General features: G+C 40.1%; 1 protein-coding gene across 1 annotated transcript in view; it reads left to right on the top strand.

Annotated features, from left to right (window-relative positions):
* The window catches only part of RERGL (RERG like), a 321,184-nt gene that overhangs the window by 90,819 nt on the left and 218,102 nt on the right, over positions 1-12,263 (top strand). Inside the window, exon 3 of the mRNA XM_086938857.1 lies at positions 2,519-2,592. Coding sequence (XP_086794983.1) covers positions 2,519-2,592 — 74 coding nt within the window. The remainder of the gene's footprint in view (positions 1-2,518; positions 2,593-12,263) is intronic.

The following is a 12,263-nucleotide window of genomic DNA, read 5'->3' as shown; positions in this document are numbered from 1 at the left end:
TTGCGTGTATAACCATAGAGAGAAATACCACTTTAGCATTCAAAAGAGATTGCAAAATAATTTAATCTTGAAGAGAAATATTAGTGGATCTTTTTTAGCAGGAAGAAACTCAAAATAGACAATAAAGTGAGATGAGATGATACAGAAAATCTAAGCGTTACCTCAATGTATGGTGCCATGCCCACCTTTGGCTCGAGGAAAAGAGTAACAAGCTATTTGCCTATACTATTATGGTTTCAGAGAGAGGTTTTCGAAACCTACAATCAAGATGTTGATGCTGGCATGATATGCCTTAATAATTGAATAAAAATGATTTTTTCCCCCTAAAGAATATGGTATCTATCTATCTATCTATCTATCTATCTATCTATCTATCTATCTATCTATCTATCTATCTATCTATCTATCTATCTATCTATCTATCTATCTATCTATCTATTTATCAAAAGTCCTCTGCATGTTTAAATACATACACCCCTGCACAGTTGTCTGGATACTTATTGCTGATTATTTTTGTCATAGGTGAGCACAGATCATGCAGGTAAGTCATGGCATAGGCCTGTCTCATGGAAAAAGGTCTTGTTGGACCAGGAGGGACACCCAAAGTGCTATCCTCATAGTGGTGGAAGGCTACCTCCTTCACCAGGAGATAAGCAGCACAAGGGTGGGGGTGGCAGCATACTGTGTAGTGATCAGTAGTAGTGAACAAGTCCTTTTAACCCTGTGTCATTGGAGTGAGGCCTACAGGCTCACTCACTTTTTTAAAGGTTCAGTGTGCTTGACTCACCCTTGGCCTACTTCAGGTAAATGTGTAGTGCTGAGCAGGAGTAGTGACTCTAAATGTGTGTGTCTGGGAAGAGTACAGTACAGGGATTTGTGTGTGCTGCTGCATGCTGTACCTATTATTGTTTTAACAGGCACTTTTAAAATGTTGCACCTTCATGCACAACCATTGGTTGACTTAACTGGTTTGATTTTTGTATGCTGTGCTTGTTATTGTATAACCAGTCACTTTGAAATATTTGCACTTTCATGCACAAACCGAAGGGGATTCGTTGAATAAACTGGTTTGATTGTGTATGCTGCTGCCTGCTGTATTTATAATTGTTTAAAAAGTCACTGTGAAATATGTGCACCTTCATGCACAAACCAAAGGGCCAGAGACTGATTAAACTGGTTTGATATTTGTATGCTGCCGTGCTTGTTATTGTTTGACCAGTCACTCTGAAATATTTGCACCTTCATGCACAAACCAAAGGGGGAATTGTTTGACCAACCTGGCTTCATTTCTGCATACTGCTGGACTTGTTTTTATCATGCACTTTGAAAGTGTTTTCACCTTGATGCAAGAAGAAAGGGGGATTGCTTTACAAAACACGCTTGAATTTTGTATATTGCTGGATTGATGATTGTTTTATTATGCACTTTGGATGTATTTGCATTGTTCCTTTGCTTCATCAGCTACAGTTAGTATATACTCTGTCATTAGGTACTTGCTGGTATGGTTTGTTTTTATCCTTCATAATGTGGTATTTCTGGGGTTGTTTGCACTGGTCTATAATATGTGCACCTTAAATGTTGTAATTGTTCACAATACAGAAATGATAAATACAGACAAACATCTGCATCAATGTTCTGAAGCATCCAAGCAGTTTCCATCCTCCGCCTTTTTTGCCTGCCTGTTTTTGTCCTGCTTACTAATAAAGCTATGATGGTAGAAATTGAAATTGCTTCCTCAGTTCATTTTAATTACTATAGGGTGGGTATTTTCACGCACAACCCCTGACAGACGCAAGTGTGTGCCACGCACATAATTCACCCAAGTGTATTTCTCTTGGAGCTGGCAGGATACAGAGGTAAATCTTGTGTACTACTCGTGAATATTGTCAGTCGAGTCTGCGAAATTGCAGGTTTGGGGTTGTATTTCAAAGTGTAAAGTTATTTTCCATCAATGTAAATTCTAATTCGGACCCTATGTGGTTGTTCTTTGTTCTTCAGCGATAGGCAATTCCTGGGACAATAGGACCGCTCCTTGCTATTGTTCTGATTTCTGTCTTAGTTAAATAATCTGCTCTTGACAATAATGTTACAAATGGCGTAGCTTATATGTTAAGAGTGTTTCTCACTTTCTTATTAAAACTTTGAGCACTCAAATACAAAGGCATTTCATTAAATGTTGGAGGTTTCATTTAAAAATATACCAGATTTTTTGGGCGGTGTGACAAAGTGGTAGGTGGGTAGGGGGGCCCCCTCGATGTACTTTGCAGGGGGGGCCCTCAGGTTTGGTTACACCACTGAGGAGACAGGAAGGGCCCGCAGGACTTAAAACCCCCAATTGGCACAGGGCTTTCTACATCCTTGGCGTTACCTGTAACTCCAGTATAGGTAGCTCAGTGCGAGGTGAAATAACACCTTAGTGTATTTTATCAAAGTTTTAAACATTCCCTTACCAGAATTGCTACATGTGCCTGTACAGACATGAATTCTTGGCATCTAAATCATATGCATTGTTTTGCAGAATGTGTCTACACTAAACGACTGAGTCTGGATGGCAGGCAGATGAATATTGAAATCTACGATCCCTGCTCACAGGTAGGCTACAATGTGCATCTGTAGGAAGTATTACACTATTAAGAAATATTTTCAAACAGCGTGTCACTCAAAGAATCATGCTTCATTTCATATTTCTGAAATCTGAGACCGAAAATCCTCACGACATTCATGCCTAAATGGTGTTTTATTCTGGTACATAACCAGGGGCTCTTGGGATTGCTTTTCTGCCATACCCCTATCCTTTTACTCCGGAATGCTGTTATGACTCCACGTGGTAGCGTCGCTGCTCTTTGTGCTATCTTGAAGTAAATTATGTGAAGGGGCTAAAAATACTTCTGCTTGGTATGAACACGGTGTCACGTTTGCGGTGGTTTTACTGATTCCTAGTAAAGGGATTTTAAGGAAGGAATGGATGACTAAATGCACCATCTCTTGCCTGGCATGTCGATGTAAAACTGAGCTGCTAGGGTTGCTTATATTTCACACCTGAATTTGGAACAGATAAGCAGGCTGTGCCATCTAGTGACCACGATTATATCTGTATTATTTGTTCAAGACGAGGCAGGAGAAAAAAAACTCAATGAGTTAGACTATAAAACACATTTTTGACTGACACTAATGCATGTCACTGGTGGAAAGGAAGGGTTTGGTGCAAATACCTTTAATCGTTGTATCGTGAAAGCAGATTTGTGGAGCTTGTATTATGTAATTGGGATGTTTGGCATTTTTATGTTGCATGTTTGTGGTGTGGAAACTGTGTTGTTTTTTTTGTTTTGTTGTGTTGTGCTGCATTGCCTTGGGTTATTGTATTTATACTGTATTTTTTGTATAGAATTCTCAGTAACTGTTGGTTTGTGTTGTGACCTCTTATGTTTTTGCTTTGTTGTTATTTTGCATGGTGTTATGTTTTCAGTTTTTCACTTTAGCTGTAGCAAACATGCTGCTATATTTAAAGTTGAAAGCTGCACATTCCTTTAAATTTACTTTGAATAGTCGGTGGTAAAATACCCCTGCTCAAGCTCTTCAACTTTATACTTAAGACAACAGCTAGCCCAATTCTCCAGCAAAGTCTTGGCCCAAATAACCACTTTCAATGCTCACTTTATGTGGCATTGTCCCATGTATTTGATATAACTTTAACACAGTGCCTTTTATTCATCATAGTGCTCTCTTTACAAGTATAATCACTTGCATTAAAATTACAAAAAGAGGTGAAAAGAGATGTGTCAAAATGGGTTTTGAAGAAAATATTGGTCATGACCACAAATATAGGAGCAGCATAGCATGAACTAGGTGGCTGCCTGCGAGTCAACAATTAGTGTGGTTGCAATCTTTCATCCATTTTTATGTTTTGCCTGCACAGCGTTTGCGCTGCGCTTGAGAAATCTATTGTTTTCAATATAAACGTTTTCACACAGCCAGTACTGCCCAGATATAGAATATTGCATGAATCCAGTGGAGAGCTGATCAGCGACTGAATGATAATCTTTCGGACTCATGGGCTAAAAAGGCCACTTTCTTTCTCAAGCCAAAGCAACAGAATGTCATGGGTTTGGTTTGCAGTTCGAAAGAGAGTTTGTTATCCACCCAAAATTCCAGATTTTTAGCTATGAATTTGGGTTCAGGGGGCTGACCCACCATTTTAGGCCACCGATGTACACTCCATTCTGAAATGTGTTTTCACAGCAATAGAATTTCCATTTTTTTGGGATTAAGCTTCAAGCAGTTGGCATGCCTCCATTCTACCACAACTCAAATGCGGTCCCAGAAAGTAGCTGGGCCTTTCTTTCCTCAGCAGACATAGTTAATATAAGCTGGGTACCAGCAGAAGATACTAGTGATAACTCAAAAGATCTTACAATTTCTGTCAGTGGCCTGAGGTAAGTTTTAAATAGGGTAGAACTCATAGCAGAGCCTTGAGGAACTCCTGTTGCCATTGAGGGAAGGTGAAAGGTGGAGAAATCAATAGAAAGGAGCGATCCTTTAGGAAGGAATTAAACCCAGCCGAAGCCTTACACCCAAGCCTAGATAACATTCAGCCTGTCCAGGAGCAACACATTGGTGACGTTGTCGAAGGCAGGGCTAAGATTTAATAAAACTAGCACAGCCCAACCTCCATCATCCACTCGTTGCCTGAATTCTTCAGTCACCTTGGGCAGATCCTGCCAGCAAATTAGAAACATAAACATTGTGTAGACAGAATATCATGTAAAAAAACTAACGAGGACCTAAATGTCGAGAAGATACGTTGAAATAGGTAAGTACAGATTTACTATTCTTAGCTCCACATCTACATACCTTGAAGATATATATATACAGCCGCGGCCGGTAGTGTGAGTACCGGACGGGCGGTGATATGGGGAAGGGGAGGGGCAGGGTGGGGGGTAGTAATGCATGGATTACGGAGTTTAACAGAGAAGTAAACATAAAAATAAATCAAATGAATTTTGTTGTGCGCACTGCATCGCATTTGGTGATGCAGTGCACGCAACAAAATTTGTTTTATTTATTTTTATGTTTACTTACCTTTTGAACTCCATAATCCATGCATTACTGAATCCCACCCTGTTCTCCCCCTCCCCACGTCACCGCCCGGCCGGTACTCCCACTACCAGCAGCGGCTGTGTATATATATATATATATTTTTTTTTACAACAGTTGTCCTGTAGCAGAGGGAGCACAGTTTTTGTCGGTGACCACGTCGAGACCAGGGCAGTGTCTCATTTTTGTTCCACAGAAAGAAAGATCGTGGCACTCCTCTTGGTAGTTTCAAAGATGATTTATTTCAGACTGTGATAACCTATGCGTTTCGAACCATAGTTCCTGTTCACGGCAGTGTTATACATTTGTCCCTTTTCAATTTCTCTATTTATACTCCTGCACCCATTGGTTGTTGCGGTGCATCATGGGCCATGTAGTGCGTGTATGTATAGTTTCAATGAAACTTTATCAAATGGCCATGTTTCTGTGTTTTGCTGTTGGTGGAGTAATGCAGCAGTGTTTTTCAATTACATTACACCTTGCACCGCTCTAATAGATAGATGAAATGAAATGAAATGAAATGAAAATGAGATTTATAAAGCGCTACAGTTGCCCTGAGGCGTCCAGGCGCTGATGATTGGCGTTTTTAGATTCATGGCAAAGCCATGAATACAGTGATCAATATCTCAATAGCTATCATATTGATTGTGTGTGTAATGATATGACTGAGTGTCTTTACCATTTCTATCGCTGAGTGCCCTGGCCATCACTGTATGTCTACCACCTATAATTTACATGTTCTCTATAATCCTATTTTGCACAATTTGGCCCTGGATGATGTTTCTGTTGCATACATCTTTGTACTCAATTACATATCCATGTTGTTTTATATAAACACATCTAAACACATCAAAACAAAGGTAGTCTTTATGTCATGTTCATGATTTTCGAGATCGAATGTCCTGCATATTTTCTTTTAGTTCGTTTTTATTTGTCTATTCGTTTCTTCTTGTTTTCATCTCTCTATGTGCACATAGTTATATGGAGAGATGGAATACCCATAGGTTGTCACCAGTCTGTAACCCTATAGATGAACGTACATTTCCTTGTCCGCGCTAAGGCCCAGTGGTTGTTTTGTTCTAAATCTCATTATGAGCTTTGACTCCAGTCTTCTCAGTTTTTGAACTCTATTGCCACCTCGTTCGTGTTATGGAATCATTGCCAGCCCAAAGTATTTAACATCTAACCTTGTTTTTCCTTGATGAGAGATGATGTCTTTGGCCATTGCGTATGTGTAGTCCCTTTTCTGAATTGCATGAACGTGCTCCAATATCCGTTTTTTGAGAGGACATACCGTACTCCCGATATATTGTTTGCCACAACAACACTGAAGCTTATAAACCACAATTGAAGACTCACAGGTGATACTGTCCCTGATTTCAAGGTTCTTTCTCACTGGGTCTTTGAGATTTTTCATGTTTTTGCCTATTTTACAAGCCTTGCACATTATGCATTTTGTGAAGCCTTTGGTTCTGATTTGGAGCCAAGATTCAGATTTCTTTATTTCAAAATGACTCCGCACAAGATGATCAGAGAGATTCGGTGCTGTTCGATATGACGTTAAAGGATGTTCACCTATGATGTTTTCAATATCATGATCTTTTTGCAAGACATGCCAGTATTTCATCAGCATTTTTAGAATTTTGTAACTCTCTTTGCATTACCATACGTGGCTGTACATCCTTTGATGCTATGTTCTCAATCCTGTTATTGATATCTTCAGTTTCTCCTTCGGGTTGTGCAGAATTTGCTTTCTCCTCCTTGGTGAGTAGAGTTTAGGCTCTATTTCTCTTCCTGGCTTACGCCCCACCTCTGTTTATATCTGTTTGCTTGTATCCACGGTGTGTGATCCGCATTTTGGTTTCTCCAAACTTCTTCTTCATTTCTGATTTCTCTGAGCAGTTTCTTTTCATCCTTAATAATTCCCCATAGGGTATACTTTTTAAATGTTTTTCAGGATGAAAGCTTAGACCATGCAACAGACTGTTTGTCGCAGTTTTCAACCTATGGTCAGTAGTTTGTATTTTATTGTCCTTGACATAGACCTTTGTGTCTAGAAATTCGATTTCTTTGGCACTTGTGGTGCATGTGCATTTCAGGCCCACATAATTGGTGTTCAGCATCGAGAAGAAGGTAAGAAATTCTGATTCTGTTCCCTTCCATAATAGGAACAAGCCGCCAATAAAACGCAGCCATAATGCTACGTTGGCCATGTGATGGTTGTTTTCTTCTCTCCAAGCTACGCTCCTCTCCCACCACCCCATCATGAGGTTAGCATAGCTTGGAGAGAAGGAAACTCCCATCGCTGTTCCACAGCGCTGTGCATAGATCTTCTTATTAAAAAGAAAAACATTGTTATATAAGCACAGCTTTATCATTTCAATCAGCATCTTTCAATGTTCCAGTTCATTTATGGGTCGTTGTTGGAGGAAATATTAGATCGTCTGTATACCTAGCTCATGATTGATGGAGGTATATAGTGATATCACATCAATTGTCACTAGAAGATATGTGGGTTGCCGCTCGGTGTTCATGAGTATGCACAGAAAATAGCCTGTGTCCTTTATATATGAACTGAGCTTTGGCACGATTGGAGCTCGGAAGTAATCTACATAGGTTGAGATGTTTTCGTAGAGGCTCCCACAGCTAGATATGATGGGTCGTCCAGGTGGTTTGTTCAATGTTTTGTGGACTTTTAGGAGAAAATAGATGGTGAGAGTAATGGGATTGTCCACCATTAAGAATTTTTTCTCATCCTCCGTTAGCAGTCCATTACTCTGCAATAGATCTATTTTCTTTCTCAAGTCCATCATGAGATCTTGGATTGGATTCTTTTGTAGAACTTTATCATTTAGTTGGCGCATGGCTTCCTCTATATAGTCGTTTTTCTCCAGTACAACTATATTTCTGTCTTTTTTGGCAGGTTTTATCTCGATGGTGTTGTTATTCTTGAGGGTTTGTATTGCTATACATTCTTTTTTGCTCTGGTTCTCCCGTTGTTTTTGGTTTCCATTGTTTTGCATTTTGTCAAGTTCTCCTATTACTAGGTCATGGAATATATCAATTTTGTTCCCAGGATGTAAGGGGGGGCAAAAGTTTGATTTCTTTTTAAATCCTGTAGCTATTTGTTTACTTGTTTCTATTCCCATCTCTTCCAGAACTTGTGTGTTTGAAATCTGGGAGTCTGTTAAATTATTTGCCAGTTCGTATGCTGTTCGAAGTTGTGGTATTTCTGCTATTTTGTATACTTCTGGGTCTTCTGTTGGTATGTGTGGGCTTTGAATGGTTGATCTATTTGTTGGAAACTTCGTGAAGAATTTTTTGAGTTTTAGTTTTCTTATATACTTGTAGAGATCTATTTTGGTGTCAATGAGATCCTGGTATATCTCCGGGCAGAATGATAGTCCTTTGTTGAGAAAATTTTTCTCAGCTCCTGTCAACGTGTATCTTGATAAGTTGATGACTAGGTCAGGGGTCTGTAGGTTGGTGGTGTTCATTTCCTTACCACTGTGCGAGTCCTCAGATTGTATCTGCCGCTGCTGTTGCTTGCCTCTTCTTGTTTTTCTTCTGGATCTCTTGAAGGAAAGAATCCCCTCCCTCTTGCTCTTGTTCGTCCTACGCCTCGACCTCTTGATTTACCGCGGGGTGTTCGCTGCTCCTGGAAAAGCAGCTTCATCTCTTCTAAAAAAGAAAACTTTTTTGGCCCAATTGATCTTTGCTCCCCCTCACTCATTGACTGACCAGTGGTTAGGTCAATGTTTGATTTCCATTGTTGCTTAAAAACTTCTAATCTTTTTGCAAATCTTAGAATTGTGCAAACTCGTAGTCGTCCTCATCCCTGCGGATTTTCCGTTGCTTCCTGTTTTGTACTTCATCCTTGTGCTTATCTAAGTTGCGTTCCATGTCTGTTCTTAATTTTTTAATTGTGCCACTGTCTTCATTGGTTGTAGCTATATGTCTTTCGATTTCCGCTATTTTTTGATGTAATTCCCCTAATTCCTTTCTGGCATACTTTAAAATTATTAGCATCATGTTCCGCGAACAATCCATATTGTTGTAAATGTAAATGTAAATGTATAGGCATTTATATAGCGCACTACTTACCCGTAGGGTCCCAAGGCGCTTCGACCGCTGCGAAACCCTTCCTGGCTTCCCTGAGAGATGGTCCCTTAATGGGTATCTCCAGGGTGAGACCAGGCATCCCCGGCAGTCTGGTGGGGCCGTTAGTGAAGATGAGGCAAGCTAATGCCCAGAGTTGCCGAGTGTGATCGCTGATCAGAGTGGGAACCGAGGCGAGAGAATTATCGAGTCCGCTGACCCTGGTCCAGAAACCTGCCGCGCCGGGAATCGAACCCTGGTCCCGGGCCGTCCTCTGCTCTCGGGTCTGCCACCTCTAACCAGTGAGCCACACTACTTCACAGCTATTATATTGTTCTTACCCCATTCCTCAAACATGTCAGGCTTTATGTCCGGATGATTTGGAAGCATAAATATACGCAATCCTCGCTGCACCATGTTGCATTTCACATATTAATTATTTTCCATCCCCGGAAAAATTCTTTGCGCATGAGTTTTTCTAATTGCATGAACAGCTGTTTAGTAGTGGTGACTGTGGGATGTGTTGCCTTTCCAATCTCATCCACATACTTAGTTGTTCCATTACCCCTTTGGAACATGCTTTCAGCTATCGTCATTCTTCTTGCTGCTCTTTCTTCCATTGTTAATGAGTGTTTAGTATGTTGTTAGAGTCTTTGTACTGGCCTCTGTGCTTGGTATTGTTACTAGTTGTTTGCTATTCGATGTTCATTCTTCGGGACAAATTTGGCAACACCGAGGGTTCTTTAACTCGAGACGGGCAATTGTTTGTTTTGACCCAATTCACAGTCTGTATGGGACTACCAAGAGAGGTTTCTGCTGAAAATTCGTTTTTATTCTTAGATTGGCACGGCTTCACAGTAGCCAATGTTTACCGCCTTTCCCCTTACGACGGCACAATCTTTCTTTGTATGTAATATATATATGTATATATAAATATATATATATTTATATATATATCCAAAATGCCACGTCTCCACCCAGCGTGCAGAACTTCGCAAGGGAAGGGATAGCCCGGACATGGACCAAGTAAGTGCTGATAGTTTATTAGTGCAAATTCAGCCGCATATATATATGTATATATGTATTGTCAAGGTGAATATATGTGAATTTATATATATAGTAAAACTTTGCTTACCTGTAAAAACTTATCTTCACAATATTTTTCTCCTCAATATTTTTTCACATGATATTTTCTCCCAAGATATTTATGTTTCCGATATTCTGTCTAACCACCTTTTGAGCAAGGCATTTTCTTTACTGTGAACTGGCCTAAAGCTGTTTGGAGCTACATCCAGCTAGTTGTGATGTTCTGTAAATTTCACCAAAAGGTTACTTACATTCTTTTCCACTACTTTGCACAAAAATGGTAAATGAGAATTAAGCAAGTAATTCTTGAGTAGGATTTGGTCGAAATTGCAGTTTTTTGGGGGGTTACATTCGACTGTTTCCAAGCAGTCAGCACTTCAGTGATAGATATTGAGAGATTTCTTACATTGAGAAATATCACAAAAACGACCACGTCTGCTCTTTTCGAAATGTCTGGCCTAGCAGGATTTTTTGGAGAGCCAGTTTGAACTTTGATATAACAGATTGTAGCAAGTCCGCATTCAGAAACTAAAAGACCATTATCCGGCTGTTTGAAAGTGACCCCCTGAGCAATCTCTAAGGAAACGCATTCAGTGTTTTCCCCCAAGAGGTAGGAATAAATATCGTTTACTTTCCTAATGTAATAGTCCACCAGCAGATCATTAGACATCTCAGTGAGAGGAGGATTATGCCCATACTTCACCAAACCCTGCACAATAGCATATTTCACTTTGGTGGGCTTATGATATGAATACTTAATTTTTGCTGTGCCTTTTAACAATTTTATGAAAGACCTTATAGCTGCCATATAGTTTTTTTTAGCAGCACTGTCATACACTTTTCTCCCAGTGCATTACATCTCTTTGCAACATTTCTTTTGTTCATCTACGTGTTGGTCAAACCATGGGGTGGATGGCTCATTTCTCTGCCGGATCTCCCGATCAGAAACTCCAATGTCAAATCTATCCAAGAGCTCACATACTGCACTGCATCCTCGATAGTATTGTCAATCTTGGGTACAATATTTTCTAATAAGTTACAGAAATCAGCATCATCCAGTTCATACCACTGTTTACCAATAGCGGATTTGCCCTGCTCACTGTGCAAAGCACGAGGTGCTGCCACAATAAAGGTGGTAGCAAAACGATCAGACCATGAAACTGGAATCGGCATATGAACCTGTAAATCAGGTAAATCAGAGATCACTGCGTCTAATAGGTGGCCAGCCTTATGTGTGGGGTCCTTGACTAATTGAATACATGCAAAGCTTCCAGATCACAAATAAAATTAAAACTCTGAGTGGAGGAGCCCACATGTGGCTGGTTCACGTCACAAGTGGCATAGTGGGCATAGAAAGATGGACTGGAGTGCAAGATCGAGTAAGTGTCAGTGGCTGAAATGTATTCAAGCATTCCACACATCACCATTTTGTTTTCCTTAGTGCAATGCCCTAAATGCGATGGGTATACCTATACCTGAGTACCATGCATACTGCAACAAAAATGATTCAAGCTGCAATCCACCCTACTAATAAAGACTGAATAAACTGAAAGTACTCCTGGATTGTTTGCATATGAAGAAAAATTTACAAAAACTTCAGGTGAATAAAAAAAGAATCAAGATCCTGAGAATGGTGCAGAACTTTGTCATAAGTTGTTCTTTGGTGGATGTTGAGGCCCTATGAGATCGCATTGCCTGTGGAGCTTTTTCAGTAAATTGCTATGTCTAGCTGAATACAGTATTTTGGTGTCAGCTTAGCTCTCATCTCTTTCATGAATGTTCACACCAAGGCAAAGATTTACAGATTATTCACACGTTGCAGTGAAGTAACCACATTTGCTGTGCGTCTCTACTCATGGCTGAAAACAGAACGCATAGGAATGTCCAGTAAGATTGGCCTGCTGTTGCTGCCATCCACTATGCTGATCTTCAATCAAGGTACCTTGCGTGACATACACTGTCCGGTACAGAACCTTCTCATAACA

This window comes from Lissotriton vulgaris, chromosome 1_1, assembly GCF_964263255.1.
Source record: "Lissotriton vulgaris chromosome 1_1, aLisVul1.2, whole genome shotgun sequence".
NCBI classification, from domain to species: domain Eukaryota; kingdom Metazoa; phylum Chordata; class Amphibia; order Caudata; family Salamandridae; genus Lissotriton; species Lissotriton vulgaris.
This window is presented reverse-complemented; position numbering and strand designations above follow the sequence as displayed.